The following is a 23,387-nucleotide window of genomic DNA, read 5'->3' on the forward strand; positions in this document are numbered from 1 at the left end:
AGCCATAAAATACTCTCCCTTTAGTGCCACTACACTGTAAAATAAGGCGTTGCATTATTAAACGAACATTTGACTGTAAGAAAGACTTGTAGAAAAGAAGAACTTTCACAGATGAACATGTACTTTTGCTTTTGAAGGCTCCACCAATTTGAGTCAAAATTCCAAATCTGTTTGCATTTTGTTTAATTTTAAAAGTTCACGATCAAGCAATACTATATTATGTTCTTATAAAAAAAATAGACCATCTAGACTTTTGATTCTGTGATGTTGCTAAGAAATGAGCTTCAAAGTCCTGTATGGCTAAATCAGATACAAAAATAGGATATTTTAATGCTACAAAATACATTCCAACATCTCGCACAAACTCAAGCCAGATCAAGTACTGATCACCATGGATGAAATCACTGGCTTAATGGGTGCCATTGCCTTGGTTCTATTTCTTATTTCGGTGAATCTCTCCCTCTAAACTGATACCTAAAGCAGAAACGGTCACTGATTAACCCTTCATCGTATTAGACAACCCAATTTTTCCATTAAATAAAAGAAGAAAGAAACTTTGTCTCTTTGAAATTGATTTAAAAGCCAATTTCTGATTTATATAACACACAAATTTTATAACTCACACATTTCTAATTTATGTAACATATATTATTGCATATCACAGTAAATATATTTACAAATACATTCCAAAAAAACGTGTACAGCTAAAATCATTAGCAAATTTAATTTGTGGCAACTTTATTACTATTCCTTTTTTTAAAAATTTTTTTTAACATTTATTCATTTTTGAAAGGCAGGGAGAGACAGAGCACGAATGGGGGAGGGGAGGGGAAGGGAGAGAGGGAGACACAGAAACAGAAGCAGGCTCCAAGCTCTGAGCTATCAGCACAGAGCCCGACGCGGGGCTCGAACTCACAGACCGCGAGATCATGACCTGAGCCGAAGTCGGCCACTTAACCGACTGAGCCACCCAGGCGCCCCACAACTTTACTTTAAATATTCAAATCAATTAAGTATTCTAATTTGATTTCTCTTGGGAATCTTAAGAATACTCCCTTTTGGGAGCACCTGGCTGGCTCAGTCCATGGAGCCTGTGACTGCTGATCTCAGGGTTTTGAGTTTGAGCCCCATGTTGGGTACAGTGACTTAAAAATTAAAACTTCTAAAAAATAAATAAATAAAAATAAAAACTCTTTTAGGGGCACCTGGGTGGCTCAGTCAGTTAAGCTTCCAACTCTTGATTTTGGTCATGATCTCATGGTTTGGGAGTTTGAGCCCCACGTCTGGCTCTGTGCTGACAGTGTAGAGCCTCCTTGGGATTCTCTCTCACCTTCCCTCTCTCTCTCAAAATAAATAAATAAACTTAAAAAAAAAAAAGGGAAAAAGAAAGAGGGGCTTCAGTAGCTCAGTAGATTAAGCGTCTGACTCTGGATTTCGGCTCAGGTCATCATCTCATGGTTTCATGGGTTCGAGCCCCACATCAGGCTCTGCGCTGGCAGCAGGAAGCCTGCTTGGGATTCTCTCTCTCTCCCTCTCTGTCCCCCTGCCCCCACTCACACTGTCTCTGTCTCCCTCAAAATTAATAAACTTAAAAAATAAAGAAAAAACTTCTTAAAAAAAAAAATATATATATATATATACACACACAATACTCCCCTTTTTCTCATAAAATTGTTCAAAACAGAAAAGGGGAAACTTTCCACTTATACTACCTGTACTCTTCTCAAATCTCATGACAGAAAGCCAAAATTTCATTTTACTCCTTCTATTGTGTGTGTGTGTGTGTGTGTGTGTGTGTGTGTGTGTGTGTTATACCCAGTTCCTGGTCACCAAAAATTAAATAAAGCAGTTTCATTACTGGCCACCTGAGCCATTTAATTGGCAGAGTCAAGGCAATAATCTTCACCCTACAAACTTTTATTTTTTTAACGCGGAATGCCTTTGGACAGGGAGTATGATTTCACGAGTGAGAAAAGGTAACAGACGCAACCCCTGCTAACTGCAGGCCCGGGCTGCCCTACGCAACCGCCTGTCCTGAGCGAAGGGGAAGGACCGGCAGAAGGCAAAGGCAGAAGCGTCCACCAGACGCTCTCAGGCAAACCGCGCAGTCGGGCACGGCCTCCTGAAGGACGGAGGACGTCCTATGTACAGGGATCATCAGGGATCCTCGGAGCAGTTTCCCCTGCTTCACACGGCCCCAGAAATAAGTGCAGCAGCCACCTAAGAGTAACAGTGACTGAAGTCATCAGATGACAATACAGTACCGGAAACTGGTGTCCTTAATTCTTACTCTAGGACTGCAATGAAGTAACTGGAAGCTCTTAGAAGAATCCTTTCTGCTCCCAGGGCCCGTTTTCACGGCAGCAATAAAAGGGGGTTAGACCAGAATGGTGTTCTTGAACCTATTATAACCCAATAGCAAGTAGCATGATAAATTTAGTGGGTCATAAGAGACTTAAAAAAAACTTGACAGAAAAGCACAGGATAAAATAAAAGGAAACAGAATGCTTTAAATGTAGTAAGAGCTTACTTACTATCTCCCTAGACCGTGTGTGTTGAGAAAGATGTAAAACACATTTCTTACTGTGGACTGTGGGCTGTGGACAAAAACTTGAGAGCCACCCCGTGAATCCCCTAAAGGTCTCATTCAATCTCAAACCAAAACGGTTCCAGTACTGATGCTAACCACCCATACTGAACTACCACATATCCCGGAAATGACTACTGCATCATAAGATACGGATAAGACTAACTTTGCTGTCGATTTTGAGATCACCACATTGTTCACCTAAGATCAGTCTCTATACTTTGTCTCTCAAGACTTACAACCACCTGCTGAAAATTTTTACAAATTAAAAGAATACACTTATAGAGGGAGAGAAAAGGCAGCAGCAAGTTTTAAGACGTAATAATCTGAAATTCATGCCGCATCAGGGCTGCGTTGAAAGTAAAGCCCCGTTAATGGAGCACAGAATAGTGACAAGAGCACTGGACTGAGACAAGGCCTAGGCTTGAATCCTAACTCAGATGGAGCAGGTCAGATGATCAGGTGAGGATTACACAGCGAATGGACACAAAGGTTCTTTGTAAACTACAATGTACCACACATACGGGAGGTTCAGTAAGGGGAGCTACCCTGCAGCTATGAACAGATCGAGTGAGGAGGCAAAAATTCTGAACTCCATCATCAATGTGCCTCACAGCTGCTCAGATAAACTGTGCAAATAAAGCCATATTGAAAATATCTGCCCACAACCCAGCTCCTATTTTCAGATTTTAAATTTTAAAAATGACTTACGAAACAAAAACAGACAAAACCTGGGAATCGCCTTTAATCGCTGCAGAAGCTGAAAAACAGCCCAAGTATAATTCACACTCCTCCAAGATCCCTCGGTCTGCCCCTTACTCTGTATGTATCGGGGCTCTCGTTCACCTCAAAGGGCTGTTAGGAAGCTTAAATATCTGTGAGTCAGGCACTTAGACAAGTGTGGCACACACTACTTTATCAACGTAGCCAATCTTAGCAAGATGATCTTGGCTAAAACACCTAACTGATTCCTTCCACGGTAAAATGGGAATCAACAGTACCCACTCTACAAGGATTTTGTAAGAATCAAATAGGACTCTGTGAAAATAAATGATTTATAACCCAATATGAATGTGAAGTACTTATCAAACTGTATTAGAGCCGAATTCCCCTACAGCGTCAAAAAGACAAGGATTATGGAAATGTTCCAGATTTAAAGAAGCTACAGACAGATAACAACCAAATGCAGTATCTGGCCCTTGACTGGTTCTTGTACCGAAAGGGAAAATTTTCAATAAAGGAGATTATTGTGTCAACTGATAAAACTGTAATACTGACAGTTGATTGAAGTATTTTACAAATGTAAATGAATGAAGCTGATAACTATAACTATACTGTGGGTATGTAAGAGATTATCCCTACTCTGAAAAAATACACACTGAAATGTTTGGTGGTAAAGGACTACAGAGTATGTAACTTACTCTACAATAGTTCAGGGGGGAAAACCGAGTATGTGTGCGGATGGAGAGACAGGCAGAAGGAACAAACTAATAAAGCGAACGGGGTAAAATGTTAACAGGTGAATGGGTGAAGGTACCGGTGTTCTCTGGAGAATTTCTGTTTCTGCAATTTTTTTTTAATTGTTTTCTTCAAATTTTTACATAAATGCTAGTTATATATATAACATACAATGTAGTATTGCCTTCGGGAGAATTTAACGATTCATCACTTACATCTAACTAAGCATCTTACATGCTCAACACAAGTGCCCTCCTCAACACCCATCACTCCCCCAGCCCATCCCCCACCCGCCGCCCTCCACTGACGCCCGGTTTGGTCTGTATTGTCAAGAGTCTCTTACGGTTTCTTGATTTCGGCTCAGGTCATGATCTCATGGTTCGTGAGTTCGAGGCCCGCGTCAGGCTCTGTGCTGACAGCTCAGAGCCCGGAGTTTCCTTCAGATTCTGTGTCTCCCTTTCTCTCTGCCCCTCCCCCGCTCACACTCTGTCTCTGTCTCTCTCAAAAATAAATAAATGTTAAAAAATTAAAATTAAAAAAAAGTCTCTTACGGTTTGTTTCTGCAACTTGTAAATATTTGAGATATCATTATGAATATAATTAGTATTATCACCATATACAAAGCCTAACACGCATGCACCCACGCACACACACACACACACTTGCAGAGCCACAGAAAATTTTAACCCTAACACTTAATCCTTGCATATCATTATTTAACCATTCAAAAGTTCTCCTCCATTAATAATTAATATTCTTTCACAGAGTCATAAAATATAATCTTCCAGGGGGCACGCCCCTTCCAGAATAGACAGCCATCGAAATACTTGGCCGTTCTCCTTTGTGAATTATCTAGTCACATATTTTATCCATTTGGTAATTGGGTTAACTTGCATTTTTCTCACTGATTTGTAAATACTCTCTAAATCAAAAAGGGTTTGGGGGCGCCTGGGTGGCTCAGTCAGTTAAGCCTCCTTGATTTTGATCTTGGGGCGCCTGTGTGGCTCAGCTGGTTAAGCATCAACTCTTGCATGATCTCATAGTTTGTGAGATCGAGCCCCACATTAGGCTCTGTGCTGACAGTACAGAGCCTGCTTGGGATTCTCTCTCTCCCCCTCTCTCTGCCCCTCCCCTGCTCATGCTCGCTCTCTCTCTCTCGCTCTCTCTCTCTCTCTCTCTCTCTCTCTCTCTGTGTCGGTTGAGCGTCCAACTCTTGGTTTTGGCTCAGGTCACCATCACATGGTCTGTGAGTTGAGTCCCACATCAGGCTCTTCTGCGCTGACAGTGTGGAGCCTGCTTGGGATTCTCTCTCTCTCCTTCTCTCTCTCTCTCTCTCTCTCTCTCTCTCTTCCCCTCCCCACTCATGCTCTCTCTTTCTGTCTTTCTCTCAAAATAAATAAAGTTAGAAAGAACGAAAGAAAGAACGAAAGAAAGAAAGAAAGAAAGAAAGAGAGAGAGAAAAAAAAAAGAAAGGAAGGAAGACACAAAAGGCCACCCTGTGTATAATTCCATGACATAATATGTCCAGGATAGGCAATTCCATACAAACAGAAAGCAGGTTAGTGATTGCCAGGGGCTGGGGAGAGGAGGGGAATAGGAATGACCACTAATGGGTAGGGAGGTTCTTTTTAGGGGGATGAGAACATTCTGCAATTAGATAGCAGCTCCTGCCATAGCACAACTTTGTGAATATACTGAAAACCACTAAATTTTAGATCTTTTAAAGGTGAACTTTATCTCAACAAGCTATTAAAAAAAAAAAAATTACATAGAAAGCTACAGACTCTCTCTCCAGACAAATGCACATACCCAGTACTATAATCAATGATGCAAGGAAAGGGGGGACGTGAAGAAAAGGGGGGCTGTGTATGGAGACACTGTCCATGGCCCTGTGACTGGCACTCTCATACACTCAAAGTGGAAGAATAAATTAGAATTACCCTATGGAGGGCCATTTGACAATATCTATCAAAACTACCTACCTTCTGCCTCTAATTTCAGTTCTAGGAATTTCTCCTACAGATATACTTGCACATAAACAAAATTAAATGAGTATCAAGTTATTCAACGAAGGGACTGCTTATAAAGAAAAAACCTTAAGTAATTAGGACACCCGAACGAAACAGGCTACCACGCAGCTAGTAAAGGAACAAGAAAATGTTCTAAGTGCCGATATGGCAAGTACGCGAAGATATACTGAAGGGGAAAAGGAAGGTGCAGGACAGCATGTAGACACTAGTTACCATTTCTGTAAAATAGGTAAATAGGTAAAACTGTAAATACCCATATATTAAGGAACTGTCTCAGGAATGACGCATGAAAAACCAGTAACAGTGACTGCTTCTGGACAGGGGAACCCAGTAGCTACAAAGCATCTGGGGCATGGAAGGTCTGTCTTCAGGAACAGGTTGCAGGAAGGGAAACCAGAGAAAAGGGAATTAAGTATTAATTATTTATTAAGATGGAAATCAGCATCCCTTTAAAAATAATTATTTCCTGGGGTGCCTGGGTGGCTCAGTCGGTTAAGCGGCCGACTTCGGCTCAGGTCATGATCTTGGAGTCCGTGAGTTCGAGCCCTGCGTCGGGCTCTGTGCTGACAGCTCAGAGCCTGAAGCCTGCTTCGGATTCTGTGCCTCCCTCTCTCTATGCCCCTCCCCTATTCATGCTCTGTCTCTCTCTCTCAAAAATAAACGTTAAAAAAATTTTTTTTCAAGAATTATTAACCTTATCAAGATGCCAAACTGAAAAAAAAAAACAAAAACAGAACAAAGAATGCCACAGCTGCCACAGTTCACAAATCTAACCTAATGACACAAATCTAAGTGCGGTACCAGCAGGGCGGGGGGAGAAACACCTTCTGTTCCCTTTCCAAAACCACCGTAACCACAAATGAAATGATTTGCCAAAGTCCTTATTCAAGATAAATTTTTAGAAGGCCCACACCTCCATCTAAGGAGAAACTACAAATATTTTAACAAAGCATGTTCTTCTCTGATCTGCAGAGTCCCTGCTAGCAGCAAAGCCAGAAAGCAGTCAGCACAGAAATAATCTTTTACTAAAATCTGGATGGCTTTTTCGGTCTCCAAATCCTTCCTGTTGAATTTGTTCTGATGGATTCCTTTACTTTCAAAGCCTACAGAAATATCATGATCCCATGTCTTTGTTGTCAAGGAATTTAGTCACAAAATGTATCTATTCATTATTTATCTTCTTAGATCTAAGCTGGCCACACCATTTAAGGATATTCAGCTCACTCTTAGACCTAACAGAGAACCCATTCTTGGGTGTCACAGATAACACAAGCAGCTTAAGCGTCATTAAAAAAGAAAAAGAAATTTTTTTTTCCAAAATAGAGCACAGGCACTCTCCATTTTTCTAACAGTTTCTCTGCGTTGCTTTGCACTGGAAATAAATTACGTTAGATTTGTATTTTCCTTGAAAGGGACTTCTCTAGGGTCTCTTGTGAGTCGTGTTACTATACGTCTTCCCGGGCATGCCAAGAATACAAGGCCCTGACCACTCTTTACCCAGGCCGTTTCTCAGGGCTGTTTCCAGCAAGAAACCTTGAGAGATGAGGTAATGTCTTCCTCTGGACAATGAGGAAACTTGCCCACCACTTGCTGTAAAGCTCAGCATTCCTTCACTGCAATAAAGAAACACCGTGTGCACAGCATCCGTCTGGGCCCATATCATGTGACCTCCACGCTCACAGTACTAACGTACCCGAAATCTTAAACCTAATGGTATAACGGTGTCTCCAGAGAAACGAAGTGACAAAGTTCTAGTTCACTATGCTAGAAGAATCCCATTCACGCCATTTCTAATACCTGCAGGCAGGTAGAAAGGCATCTCCCCAGCACCCAGCTTCTTATGACGGCTTTAGTGATTAGGGCAGGATCCCCCAAAGGGAGGAGACTGGGATGGGAGGGTCAAGGTCACTAAGTAAAGAATTAGAGAGTACAAGGTAATAAAAGGTTTGTAAAATGCTTCATGGGGTGAATGGGCTGAGAAGAAGGCCTGGGGCCTCCTGTCAGCAGAGCCTGTCTCTGATCAGCCTCCCATCTGATGTGATTTCTCCCTGATTGGCCTCCCATCTGATGTGATTTCTAGTTCTGACCTAGCTCCTGATCATTTTCTTTCCACTGTTACCACCTACTGATTTCCAATAGGGGTTTGCTTCACCTTGGCCCAGTACGAAGGACACACAATACAATTTCACCACACTTTTTTTTTTTTCCTGGTCTTTTATCCCAAACAAGACAACTACAACAATATAACTCCATGGACCTAAAACCAGAGCCATAATGCTTCATGAACTTTATGGAATTATGGTGGGTAGAGGGTAGTAGTTATGGCAGTGCAGATTTAAACAGACTGCTTGCTTTCAGCCCTTGGTTCCACGTCTGGCAACATTCAACGGCCCTTTAAAGAAAGATAAGCACGCTCTCCTATGAAGGCAATTCTGTAGTTCCAAGATTGCCATTTACTAAGAAACTGCATAAGAGAATTTCTACCCTGAAATGAGAGACCATGTTCATTTTTTCCATCACGATCAGAGCCAAAAACCAACCACATTTCTTGAAAACTTAGGTGAGGTTTCCAAGAGTTAAACAGAACAGATTTACCAGCAACAGGCAGGAAGAGTGAGATTATAATTTGAACCAGGCAAACTGTTTCATAACAGCAAATGTGGCACTTAATGCAGTTTGCAGAATATGGTATGCAAAAAACGCTACTTAGGGCAGTAGCAGGTCTCCAGAGACTGAAACTAGCCAAACAAAAGAACAAAAAAGGTAGGAAAAAAGAAGCCATGTCAGCCTTACAAAGCCACAAAAGACTGATACGCTTTCTTTTGCTGAATTACTGCTTTTTCACCACACTTTTGGCTTAAAAGCACAAAAAGCACAGAATGAAAAATTTTTCTGTCGGGCCATTTTTAATCAGAAATTTATACCACTTCAAATTTATCATAATTTCATGGGACTTGAGTCTAACAAATGCACGCACTATTAAGGTCAACCAAGTTACTAACACAGGAGACCATCCCAGCAGATCAAAGTTTCCTGCAGCTCCTTCTGGAACAAATTTACTTCGGGTTCCTGAGAGGCTTGGCCAGCTGATAGGACAGACTGATGTTTCTTCACTTGAAATAAACATTAAGTCAAAACCTCTACCAGAAAACTCATACTGAAAAAGCCTGGCTCACTTCCTGATATGCAGGCCAAGGAAAAATAAGCACAAAACCTCAACTCAGGTTGACTAGAAAATTTATTCTAATCGCCTTTAGGTCTCTTGCACTAGACACACAGTACTTGAAATCTTTCTCCTATAATACTGTCGACTCTAAACTCTGAAAAGTAGTAAGAATGCTAGCCAATAAATACTGCTTAAAAAAAAAAAATCATACCTGTTGGTTCTATACTTCTGCATCTCACACATCCCCCAGTTCAATGTTGATGGAGGCTTCATCAGTAAATTATTCACCAGATTTACAGAATACTCTTAAGAGTGTGAGAGCAGAACAAACGTGGTCTTTCGCACCAGAGAAGTGATAGTGAATGTCTAATTGATCAATAAATAACCAACTGAAATGTTCAGAGATTACAAAATGGGTCAGCAGAACACAATGATGAGTACCAACATTAAGATGCTCATTATTTAGGGGCGCCTGGGTGACTCAGTTGGTTAAGCATCCTACTTGGGCTCAGGTCATGACCTTGCGGTTCACAAGTTTAGGTTCCCAGTTAGGTTCCCAGTTAGCTGTGCTGACAGCTCAGAGCCTGGAGCCTGCTTCAGATTCTGTGTCTCTCTCTCTCTCTCTCTGCCCCTCCCCTGCTTGCACTCTGTCTCTCTCGCTCTCTCTCAAAAATAAACTTTAAAAAATAATTTTAAAAAAAGATGCTTATTATTCCGATATTAGCTGGAAGAAAAACATTAAAAGATCTCCTCCCGTTTTTAAATACAATGACTGGATCAAAGGATTTTAGGGTTGGAAGGACCCTTTCTAAATAACGCTAACTGTACCTGTTCTAGTTGAGTCTTCTAGAATAACCCAGATCAATCACCCTGTTTTCCACACATCAACCTTCACGTCCTAGAATCGCCTCTCAGATCTACATTCAGTGTTCTTCAGTTTACTGAGTCATTCCAAACCTTAAACGCTGCCTCTACCCAGAACATAGTTCCCAGACCCCCTTCCCATCCTGGCCACATTCCTCTGGACTGTCCCATGATCAGACGTTGTAAGTCTATGAAGACAGACTAACATTATGTTAATATTTTAACAACTGTGACATGCTGTTAATCTATATTTTCTAAAGTTCTAATTAGTCTTTACCTTTTTCCATGTCTAAGGTATTTCATAACAAATACTTCAGGGGCACTTGGGTGGCTCAGTAGGTTAAGCATCCAACTTCAGCTCAGGTCATGATCTCACAGTTCATGAGTTCGAGTCCCACATCGGGCTCTGTGCTGACAGCTCAGAGCGTGGAGCCTGTTTCAGAATCTGTGTCTCCCTCTCTCTCTGCCCCTCCCCACTCGTATGCAAGCACACACACACTCACTCTGTCTCTCAAAAATAAACAAACATTAAAAAAATTAAAAATAAAAAAATAAATACTTTAAATGTCCTAACATGGAATAAAGACAACTTTGATATTTTCTGTTGCTACTTCCATTGCACAGAAGAAACATTCAATTTATAATTTAAAGAGGATTAAAAGGAAAATTTAAAGGATCATTTTAAAAATCCTCTTTCATCATTCTTAGCCTTCTCGGCCTCCTATGAAAAGCACACCCTTTCTTTTATTGGTTGTACCATCTTTTTTTTCTTTTTTAATTTTTTTATGTTTATTTATATTTGAGAGAGAGAGAGAGAGAGAGAGAGAGAGCAAGCAGGCGAGGGGCAGAGAGAAAGGGAGACACAGAATCGAGGCAGGCTCCAGGCTCTGAGCTGTCAGCACAGAGCCCGACGCGGGGCTCGAACCCACGAACTGTGAGATCATGACCTGAGCCAAAGTCGGACGCTTAACCCACTGAGCCACCCAGGCTCCCCCCCATCTTTTTTTTTTTTTTTTTTTTTTTGAAAAAGAGTGAGAGAACAAGTACGCACGTGCAAGCAGGGGAGGGGCAGAGGAAGGGTGGAGGGTAGAAGAGAGAGAATCCCAAGCAGGCTCCACATTCAGCACAGAGCCCAACCAGGAACTCGATTCCATGACCCTGGGATCATGACCTGACCTGAAATCAAGAATCGGATGCTCAACGGACGGAGCCACTCAGGGGCCCCATACAACTTTTTAACGGACAATACCACGGAATTGTTTTGGACGCCGATTGTTGTTTACTTACTATGGAAATTTTCCCACACACCACAAGGAAAGAAAGACGACACACCCAACTTTGATGATTGTCAACATTTTGCCGATCTTGTTTCCTCCATCTTGGGCTTCCCGCCCCACCCCCAGAGTATTTCAAGCAAATGCCAGCGTATCGTTTCATCTTCAACTGAAACACACACTGTGTATTAGTGCCTATTATGCCATAAGCACTGTGCTTAACCTTTTCTGGACCTCAAATTAAAGGAACGTTAACAGTCAAGGCTAATCCTGTACCATCCATGTCTATTCTCGTCCGACACTAATCTTCCCCCGTGTCTGGGTGCACAGTTTTCAATACCTATAAACGCTATGGGAATTACTGCAGATCTTCAATGTTCTGCTTCATCAGAAAATATTCCTTTGTTATGGGTCTTTACAATATTGCCGGCTGAGGTCACTCGGTTGTGTTTAATGCAACAGAGGAGCAATTTCACTACTGGGCTGACATGCTGGGTTAATAAATTAGGGTGGACCGATCAGACAGTATTCGATAACCTTAAGAACTCACAGCGCTTTAGGACTTTAAAAGTACTTCGCAAAACCTAAAGAAAAGGTAGTGTGGCAATATTCACAGTCAGTAATATCTACTTTTATCTTAAAGAAAACACATGAGTTTGGCTTCCCAGTAACAATTTGAGAGATGGTTATTAGACTGGTTATTAGAATGGTTATTTGACTTTAACTTTCATTAAACTTTAGGCCCATGATACTCAATTACTTCTTAAGTACATAACGTGCGGTATTTTTGTACCACGTTTTAAGAAAGCAGAGTTAGCTGGCAAATGCTATAACTGGCTTCAGGGAGGACAGATCTTAGGAAACTCTGTGATTTATAAATTACAAAAAAAAAAAAAAAAAACCTTCAACAGGCTAGAAAACCTGAAGATTTGCAAAGATGGGAAAACACCAACTAGTCACTGAGACAGAATTCCTAAGAGCAGGAAGTTATTACCCAGGGGTGAAAACCCTTCATAAGTCAGGACAGAAATATAAACCCTGATGAGAAAATAGTCTACAGACTCTTATCTGGGTCTTGCCAAAGACATTTCAATCAGGAGACCTGAAAGAATCCTGTAAGACACTAGTGTCTGCCTGGGCTGGGGAAGGGCTTGAAGAATGTGAGGAGAGGGCTCGAAAGGAGTTACAGCAAAGTATGCATACGTCACTTTTTTTTTTTTTTAATTTTTTAAGCTTTATTTATTTTAATTTTTTTTTTTACATTTATTTATTTTTGAGAGACAAAGTGAGAGTGGGGGAGGGGCAGAGAGAGAGGGAGACACAGGATCGGAAGCAGGCTCCAGGCTCTGAGCTGTCAGCACAGAGCCCGACGTGGGGCTCGAACCCACAGACTGTGAGATCATGACCTGAGCCAAAGTCAGATGCTCAACTGACTGAGCCACCCAGGCGCCCCAAAGCTTTATTTTTTTTTTTTATTAATTTTTTTTTAACGTTTATTTTTGAGACAGAGAGAGACAGAGCATGAACGGGGGAGGGTCAGAGAGAGACGGAGACACAGAATCTGAAACAGGCTCCAGGCTCTGAGCGGTCAGCACAGAGCCCGACGCGGGGCTTGAACTCACGGACCGCGAGATCATGACCTGAGACGAAGTCGGCTGCTTAACCGACTGAGCCACCCAGGCGCCTCAAGCTTGCTTTATTTTTGAGAGAGAGAGAGAAAGAGAGAGAGAGAGCATGAATGGGGGAGGAGCAGAGAGAGGGAGACACAGAATCTGAAGCAGGCTCCAGGCTCTAAGCTGTCAGCACAGAGCCCACTCACGAACTTGAACTCACAAACCAAACCATGAGACCATGATCTGAGCCGAAGTCGGACGCTCAATCGACTGAGCCACCCAGGCGCCCCTATACGTCACTTTTTATCAAACAACTTTAGCCTCTTTCAGACCTTTTCGCTTGGATTCTAACAAAATAATCTGCCACCAAATAACAGATGTGCAATCCCAGCACATTCTTTTATTTGAGGCAGTATAAAATAATTTAGAAAACAGAAACAAGGCAAGGAAAACAAAGCGTGTTTTGGTTCTGTTGGTTTTGAAATCAGGTGTGATAAAGCACTGGGTTTCAACACTTACATCCGAGCCCACACTTCTCACGGTGCTTTGTAGGACAGGTTTAGTCACAGAGAGTTTTCCATTCGCCAGGCTGTTGGCCACAGGGGCCGGCACCACATTCACCATGGGATTAGGTAGTTGCGTGGCTCCCCCGGTGACAGCAAGGACCGGGGCAGGAGAGGGCAGGACTCCAGGTGCCTGAAGCTGGACCACGGCAGGCGAAGAGAGCACTACTGTTGGACCTGAGTGCAGAAAGAAGGAAAGGAATCACAGCGTGCACGACCGTTGAGGCAGAGGATGCCGAACACTCAGGTCTCTTCTGCGGCTGTAACAGGAAGATGACACTGAAGGGATTTAAAACCACCAATGAAGGGGGTGCCTGGGTGGTTTAGTTGCTTAGGCGTCTGGCTCTTGATTTTGCAGGTCATGATCTCACAGCTTCATGGGTTCGAGCCCTGCACTGGGCTCTATGCTGATAGCACAGAGCCTGCTTGGGATTCTCCCTTTCTCCCTCTGTCCCTCCCCTGCTTGTGCTCTCTCTCTCAAAATAAATAAATAAACATTAAAAAAAACAGAAACAAAAACCCCACCAATTAAAACATAATCAATAGCAGCACACACACAAACTTCTGTTGTTGTATTTTTAATGAAAACTAAATTTGTTCCCTTTGAAGTTATCATTAATAATGTATTTCCATATTTTTTCTCAACTGCATGTGTGCCAAACTTGGTAAGTTATACATAGATTTTTCTATCAACCTCTGAAATTAGTACTAAAAAATATTTTTCATATTGTAAGTAACAAGACTTTTATACTGAACACTGAGAGCCACGTATTTTATTTTATTTTTTAAATTGTTTTTAATGTTTATTTTTGAAAGAGAGAGAGAGAAAGAGAGTGAGCGGGCAAAGGGCAGAGAGACAGGGAGACACAGAATCCAAAGCAGGCTCCAGGCTCTGAGCTGTCAGCACAGAGCCCGACACGGGGCTCAAACCCATGAACTGCGAGATCATAACCTGAGCCAAAGGTGGTCATGGCTCAACTGACTGAGCCACCCAGGCGCCCCAAGAGAGCCATGTATTTTAAACTAATCGGATTTAGAAATACAACACCAAAAATATATAAACGGTGATTCAGTAACTCAATACTTGGAAAGACAGGAGCTACAAATATCAAAATGTTAAGACTTGCAGCTATATTTATAATAGCCAAAATACAGATGCAACCCAAGTGTGCATCAAGAGATGAATGGATGAGGATGTGGTAAATACAGGCAATGGAATACATAAAAAAGAACGAGATCTTGCTGTTTGCAACAACATGAATGGATCTAGATAACATAATGCTACGTGAAATAAGTCAGAGAAAGACAAATACTGTATGATTTCATTCATATGTGGAATTTAAGAAACAAAACAAACCAACAGAGAAAAGGGACAAACAGCAACAAAAACCAGACCCTTAAATACAGAGAACGGGTGGTCGCCAGTGGGGAGGAGGGTGGGAAAAGGGTGAGATAAAGGGATGTAGAGCACACTTCCTGTGATGAGCACTGAGTAATGTATAGAGTTGTTCAGGCGTTACCTGCACACCCGAAACTAGTAAGACTGTATGTTAATTAGACTTCAATTAAAAATATACTTTTGGGGGTGCCTGGGTGGCTCAGTCAGTTGAGCGGCTGACTTCGGCTCAGGTCGTGATCTCACAGCTCGAAGGCTCGTGAGTTCAAGCCCTGTGTTGGGCTCTGTGCTGACAGCTTAGAGCCTGGAGCCTGCTTCGGATTCTGTGTCTCCCTCTCTCTGACCCTCCCCTGCTCACACTCTGTCTCTGTCTGTCTCTCTCTCTCTCTCAAAAATAAACAAACGTTAGAAAAAAAATTTTTAATATATTTTTTATAAAGTTGTTCACGATATCCTTGTTTAAAAAAATGTTAAAACCATCTGAGATGAATTCGCAGCTAACAGGCACAGGAAACATAAATCCGTAATTTAAAACAGTCTGTAGACAATACCAACTCCCCCTACACACACAAAATGGCCTACAAATCTGTTCTCAATCCTCACATTTAACATTATTTTTTCAATTATGTTAATTGGAGAATCAGTATCATTAACCTAAAGAAGACTCCTATAACTCATAACTGTGGTCTATTAAAAATCTTACTTGCCTGCTCAATGTTTCCTTTCAGATCCGGCCAATTTTATCAGGTGCTGAAAGCCTCCCCCAATATCCACAGCTGCTTGAGCAAAATATCTAACAAAATAAAGGTACTAAAGTAACCAGCAACTAAAATTACATAAATATTTATAATTCTTCTTTAAGGGGAAAAAAAAAAGGCATTATACTTTCAGACAGTGTAACATGACCCACGTAAAACTCAGCTCGGTATTTCAAAGGATCAAGGAAAACTGAAAATCTAAATAATACTTCGGAACACCTGTTTGTTAAGAACACCTGTCTTAGCATAAAAAAAAAGTCACATCTATTAAACCAAAGTCTTTGTTTCAGATGGCCTCAAAAAGCATACTATAAGTAGAATTTAGTTAATAGCATTACATCCCAGATAAATTATTAAATTAGCACAAAAGATGTAAAAGTAATACGTACAATTTACTTGGACAAAAATGATCACTAAACATTTTTATCTTCTTTTCCCTTGGACTCCTTTTATGAAACAAAAACGTATAAAATAAGGAAATGACTCAGAAGCAGATATAAATATGCTTAGACCAAATGTGCAAATATAAAAATAAATTAAATAAATAACATGTGACCAAATGTCAAGTTTTTTAGTAACACTTGTTAAGAAACCACAACACTCGTTATTAACTCATTATTATGTAAAACTTCAACGAAGGGGTCCCACCCTGAATATAAGTATTTTTCTTTAACATCAAAAAGTATGGGGCAACTGGGTGGCTCAGTCGGTGAAGCATCCAACTTCAGTTCAAGTCACGATCTCACAGCTCTTGGGTTCGAGCCCCGCGTCAGGCTCTGTGCTGACGGCTCAGAGCCTGGAGCCTGCTTCAGATTCTGTCTCCATCTCTCTCTGCCCCTCTCCCTCCCTCCCTCTCTCTCTCTCTCTCTCATACACACACAAAAGTAAATAAATATTAAAAAGAAAAAAATTTTTTTTTTTTTTTTTTAATTTTTTTTTCAACGTTTTTAATTTATTTTTGGGACAGAGAGAGACAGAGCATGAACGGGGGAGGGGCAGAGAGAGAGGGAGACACAGAATCGGAAACAGGCTCCAGGCTCCGAGCCATCAGCCCAGAGCCTGACGCGGGGCTCGAACTCACAGACCGCGAGATCGTGACCTGGCTGAAGTCGGACGCTTAACCGACTGCGCCACCCAGGCGCCCCGAAAAAATTTTTTTAAAAAGTATCATGGCCACCCAAGATGGTCAGGGCTGTCCATTCAGTTTCCAGGGACTGAGAAAATACATGTTGAGAAAAGGCTATTAAGAACTTAGTAAAAATTTAAAATAAATCTGTAGTTTATCACTCGGAACTATAGCCACAAAAATCTGAAAACCCGGAGTACAAAGATATATAAAACAAATTATCCAGTGTATAGAAAATGCCTGCCTCCTATATGGGTTTGCAGATGCCTTTTGCACAATGCCCAAGGCTACCACTCCCACCACCCACACCTTAGGTCCACAGTTTGCAGGCTGGGAACCACTTGACCTAAAACCATACTTTGAGAAAGAGCATTATTAGAAGCAGTGTTCCACGTCTTGTGAGTTTCAAAAGTACAATAAAAAGGTCCCGAAATGAAACACTGTTCGGTGAACTTGGGGATTATTCCAAAGACAAGAGGGGGTAAGCGTAAAGCGTTAAGTCATTTCAAAGAGAGGGATCACACTTCTAGTTCCAGCTAACACATGCAGGAGGCTTCGGGATATTTCTTCAACTCAGAAGAATAACCCAAGTCTGTCCTGTCTGTGGCCTAGCTGGCAGCATCCCCTTGCTGAGAGAACCACATCATGCAGTGAGGGAGACAGAGCACCACTGAGGCAAGGTCTGTGGACCGAATGTGGCTCCGAGTCCAACCAGGCCACCGCCGCCTCCTGTTTTCTGTAACGCACGTCAAGCCCTCTCGTCCCAGGGTACACAACTATCCCCAAATCAGCTAGCATCTAAACCGAGGATCCTCTAAATACTCCAGGCCTGCTTGGGTCTCAAGACTGAATGGGGAGAAATTTCTAATACGACGTGTTCAAGAAAAACTCAGAGTGACTTGCTCAACACGGACCCAAAGGTGCTCACAGATCATAAAATGTAATGCAAAGAACTGTTCTGGGCCTCAGTTAGCAGCTGAACATAGTGACGGCTGTTCCTAGCGTGGAAACGGTCCAAAAGGACATACCAAAAGGCTGTTTATCCCTTTCAGCCTGCTCAAAATCCTCTTAGGCATTACACGCAAATCCCCCTTAACAGAACATGGCTAGATTCAATGCTAAATGCTTCTATGTATGACTCATCAATTGTAATAGTTCTTTCTTGTCAATCTTCTTCAGAGGCTTCAAACTATGTATCCAGCACTGCTGAATGCCTACCTTGTCTAAAATAGGACAGCTATGCGACCTGGGGTAAATAATTTCTCTGTGTCTTACTTTTCTCCTATGTAAAATGAAGATAATAATAGTCCCTATCCTCACAGAGCTGATGTAAGGATTCAACAAGATAATGCACTGAAACACTTATAACAGTGTCTGCCACACAGAAAAAAACCTCAATGTTGGCTGTTATTTATTATTAACTGCCATTTCTGTATAATAATAGCTTCCATGAAGGGTACTGCATGAATTATTAATTCATTAGTTCTCATAGTGACTGCTATTTAACTGTTTACATAAACGTGTGAACTCCCAATTAGAATTGTTGAGATCAAGGGGCACATCTCTGCGTTCTTTTAGCGGCAACAAAGTAGTATGGTGACTAATTACAGGCCGTGAGCCAGACCCCCTGGGCCCAGGTTCTGACTCTACCTCGCATGAGCAGAATGACCTGGGGCAAGTTATATCACTTCCATCGTCCGTTTCAATGACTTGCGCTATCATCCACTCAAAAAGCCCAAGACAGGGGGTGCTTGGGTGGCTCAGTCGGTTGAGCATCCGACTTCAGCCCACGTCATGATCTCGCAGTTTGTGGGTTCGAGCCCCGCGTCGGGCTCTGCGCTGACAGCTCAGAGCCTGGAGCCTGCTTCAGATTCTGTGTCTCCCTCTCTCTTTGCACCTCCCCTGCTTGCACTCTATCAAAAATGAATAAACATTAAAAAATTAAAAAAAAAAAAAAAAAAGCCCAAAACAGGATACATTCCGCTCTATCCTTCGTTCCCCTTCCAAACCATCCGATCACCAAGCCTGTGATTCTGCACTTTCCCATACTCGCACTCTCCATCCTGGATCTCCGTTCTCACTGATACAGCAGGCTTTCACCAGCCCTCACCTGCACTCCTCCTAACACTCTTAGCGGACTTAGGGGCAGAAATTGTTCCAGGCAGACAGAACGGTCTGAGCCAAGAAACTAGGCAAAACATGAGAATTCAAGGGACAGCGGCCAGATTCATCAGGCTAGAAGAGGAAGTTGGGTTTATAAAAAGGAGTGATTATAATGTAAAGTTAGAAAACGAAACTAGAGCCAAACCATGGTGCGCCTGACTTCCAAGTGAGAGAATTTGAACTTAATCCTGTAAGAATTACTTCTCTTTTAATAGTAAAATATTTACTGCTGATACTTCTGTTGATTACCTGTAAAATGCCTTTCCTGTATTTCCCCTCTACCTGTTTCAAATAAATGGAAGACATACTTAAAGCTGTATGTTTTCATAATACCAACTCTCTAGATTGTACAAAACCAGACAAGCACCTTATATTAGCACCTGCTCCCCAAACTAAGTACTATCTTCAGATAATGGGAAGGCACTGACATTCTGAATAATGTGTGATTCAGGTTTCTGAACCTGATAACCTGCTCAGAAAAGAAGTTTGTCTTCTATCACTCAAGCATGATCTGCAAAGAGCAAATTCTTAGCAATACCCTTTGCTTTACACACTTGTCATAACAACGTCAAGTGTTGCTTTGTATACTTGTGTTTTAATACATTGCGGGAACTATAACGAGGTTCTTCACAAGTTTAAATTCTTAGCCTTTGGGAAGATACAGACCCTTCTGAAATCCCGATAAAAGTTTTGGAGACTACTCCTTGAAAAATCCACATATACAATAAATCTTACATCTTATTTCAAGGAGTTCATGAACACTTTACATCCATTCACAGACCACAAGCATACCCATTCTGTAGGACCACTATTTTTCGCACGATAAAGGCAGCAGTTCTGACCCTGCACTGAAAGCACAGGTATCTCAGGTTTGTCGGGGGGGGGGGGGGGGGGGGGGGGGGAGTTGGTAGAGATTGATGGATTTTTCACTGGCTTGTCCAGTCTCCCACCTGGTTCTCTTTGTCAATGTCCTATTGTTCACGACCTTGGAATAGAACAAAACTAACAAATCAACTAGAAATCAAATTTATGACCTTTGCTCTCATTAAAACTTGCTCTTCTTGCTCCAAAGAAGTGAATGAACAACCCAGAGCTGGGAACAGCGCCATAAAGACAAGTGTAACAATGGTGGTTTGTTTATAACCCATGCCCCATTAAGACCTAGTCGTAAATTCAGGGAAAGAACATTAAACAAGTTTTCCTTTACTCTTGTGTGCACATAGCAATATGAAGAGAGTGATAGGCAATCTGCCTAAGACATCTCCATGTGCAAATGATTCCTATATCTGCACAGTTACCAAATCCTCAAACATGAACTTCTCTCAACTTCTTGCAATGCTAGATGTAATTCCTGCAGAATCAAGTATGTGAGGCCATCTGGTGGATAAAATATAGAAACACACACATTCTTAACTACATGAAGACAAGCATTCAGATTCTTGTCTTTTTTAATTTTATTTTATTTTTTTACATTTATTTATTTTTGATAGACAGAGACAGAGGACAAGTGGGGGAGGGGCAGAGAGAGGAGAAGACACAGAATCCAAAGCAGGCTCCAGGCTCCAGGCTCCGAGCTGTCAGCACCGAGCCCGATGCGGGGCTCAAACTCACAAACCGTGAGACCACGACCTGAGCCGAAGTCGGACACCCAACCGACTGAGCCACCCAGGTGCCCCCAGATTCCTTTCTAATGCCCCTACTCACGATCATGTTTACCAAACCATGTTGCCTCTGCAGAGACTAAGAGCCTGATCCTTTTGCCAAAACTCACCTATTAGACCTGTAATGTTATTTTACATGCTGACCTGTTCTTAAAAACAAGAGTTCAGGGGCGCCTGGGTGGCTCAGTTGGTTAAGCATCTGACTTCATGATCTCATGGTTTGTGAGTTCAAGTCCCACATCGGGCTCTCTGCTGCCAGCGCAGAGCCTGATCTGGATCCTCTGTCCCTCTTTCTCTCTGTCCCTCCCCTGCTCGTGTGCACTTTCTTTTCCTGTCCCTCTCTCTCAAAAATAAATAAACGTTAAAAAAAAGTTTAAAACAAAAAACAAGAGTTCATAGACACAAAAACCTCAAGATGAAATGATACCAAGGAAGTTTCCCAGATTTTCTTCTTCATTACAAGTGGCTATACAAAATCACAAGCCTGACAGTTGTTTTCCTAACTAAAACTGTAAGAAAAAAGACGTATCAAACATAACTCATCTGGAGAGCGATCTCTCTTGTTAGGATAGGAACGACGTATTAGTCATCTCTGCGAATCCTCAAAACCAAGGACAATTCCTGGCACTCAGCGTGTGCTCAGAAATTATAACCCAAGATAAAACAAATGACATGACGCAACCTTAGTGCCCATCACTTAAACACACGCAGCCTCAAATTCTACTCAGGTACCTTTAGCGGGTGCAGGATGTATGCTGATAATTGGTTGCTGTTTTGCCAATGGCATCAGTGTTGGCAGTGTCTGAATTATGATGGTTTTTGCTGGAACGCTGGAGTTTGTCTGAGTCTTGGGTGCTGCTGGAAGTATTAAAGGCTTGGGCTGAATTGAAGGTTTTGAAGTCATCTGAATTTTTTTCTTTGGAGTCATTCCATTTGCTGGAGAAAATCCAAACAAATCACAAATCAATCTGAAAGCAATTCCCAGAACACAGCTTCCATTACACACCTTTTTCTACACATTATCTTGACTTCTTAGTAAATATCCTCAACTGGAGTTTAAGCATAGCCACTCTAGATCTTACTGGACTCAAGAAAGGTCCTTAATCTGAGGTCTTCCCCTTTTCTTTTCAGGTACAATTGATATATAACCTTATATTAATTTCAGGTGTACGACATGATTCGGTATTTGTATCATGTAATGATCATCACAGTAAGTCAAATTACCACGTTAGCACAGTTACAATTTTTAGGATAATTTTTAAGATGTAATCTCTTAGCAACTTTCTAATATGCAACACAGTATTATTAACTACAGTCACCATGCTATACACGACATCTCCATGACTTATTTATTTTATAAATAGTGAGAGGGGCGCCTGGGCGGCTCAGTTGGTGGAGCGACCAACTTCGGCTCGGGTCATGATCTCAGAGTTTGTGAGTTTGAGCCCCGCGTCGGGGTCTGTGCTGACAGCTTGGAGCCTGGAGCCTGCTTCAGATTCTTTCTTTCTCTCTCTCTCTCTCTCTCTCTCTCTCTCTCTCTCTCTCTGCCCCTCCCCCCACTCATGCTCTGTCTCTATCTCAGAAATAAATAAACATTAAAAAAAAAAAATTATAACTAGTGAGATCTTCCTTTCTGACCAAGCTGCAGCTTTGGGAAGGGGATATATGAACTGGTAAAGGAGAATAGCTAAAATCAGTGAATAAAGCCTAAAGATTAAGAGGTAATAAATGTCACAACTAAATGGCCTTCACAATCAAGATCTTCAACTGAATCTTGGCATTCTCTCTTGAAAACGATGAGGCCTACTTCTACTTTAAAGCATTTTTCACCTAGAAAGACAAAACCACCAAAGAAGAGGATTCCCTGCCTTTCCTCTCCACATTAACTAACCATAACAAACAAAACAGGTCCACTCTTTTAAAACCAAAAACCCAGCTTAATAAACATGAACTTAATCCAACGTTTTCTTTTTAAAAACGGAACCTAAGCTCAGTCCAAGTTAGGACATGGAGTCATACCAACTCTGCTCCTAGGGCCAATGATGGGCTTATCTTCTTTCAGTGGCTCTGCCGAGGAGGGACTATGAGAGCTTTCACCGTACAAGGAAAGGGGAGACATCTGGGAAGCAGAAGACAAATCCAACTCCTCCTGTAGCAACATGAAACACAAACAGATTCATGCAGAAGCATACAGTCCTTGAGCAGAAAATTGCCTAGAGGGGGAAGATCCATACATAAGCAGATAAATCCTTCACGACAACTTCAAGGCGAAGGTGTAATATATTTGAAACTTTGTATACTAAGTACTAAGAGACTGGATAAATAAGCATTATCCATCAATACTAGGGAAAAATAACCCAAACTGCAGAGTATTCTATGTTATCCTCTCATATTAAAGATGGGAATCACTGATCTGCTTCTACGTTTCCTCCCACAAGCTTGGTATTTATTTGGTTCCTAGCTATACAAACATTTAGTATATGATAAGTCTATGGTGAAAATGCCAATATCCTTTTCCCCCAGTCTCCTATTCAGTCTTACAAGAAACTCAAAACAAATAGTTCTTACTAATTTTTATTCTTTATTTATTAATGCTGTCTTTGTCCCAAATGTTTTGAAAGAAAGACAAACACTAAAAGGAACAGGGCTATTTTATTTAATGGATGAATTGGTAATACAGAGATGTACAAAGATAACATTTTCCAAGTCTTAACATTTAGCGGATCTG

The 23,387-nt window shown here is 41.6% G+C and overlaps 1 protein-coding gene across 5 annotated transcripts in view; it reads right to left on the minus strand.

The window, feature by feature from the left end:
* The window catches only part of ATF6 (activating transcription factor 6), a 201,820-nt gene that overhangs the window by 159,607 nt on the left and 18,826 nt on the right, over positions 1-23,387 (minus strand). For all 5 annotated transcript variants that reach the window (XM_042975597.1, XM_042975598.1, XM_042975596.1 and 2 more), the window contains exons 5-7: positions 22,679-22,808; positions 21,392-21,595; positions 13,512-13,732 (exon numbers count right to left, since the gene is read on the minus strand). In XM_042975597.1, the coding sequence (XP_042831531.1) occupies positions 13,512-13,732; positions 21,392-21,595; positions 22,679-22,808 (555 nt within the window). The remainder of the gene's footprint in view (positions 1-13,511; positions 13,733-21,391; positions 21,596-22,678; positions 22,809-23,387) is intronic.

This window comes from Panthera tigris, chromosome F3, assembly GCF_018350195.1.
Source record: "Panthera tigris isolate Pti1 chromosome F3, P.tigris_Pti1_mat1.1, whole genome shotgun sequence".
NCBI lineage: Eukaryota > Metazoa > Chordata > Mammalia > Carnivora > Felidae > Panthera > Panthera tigris.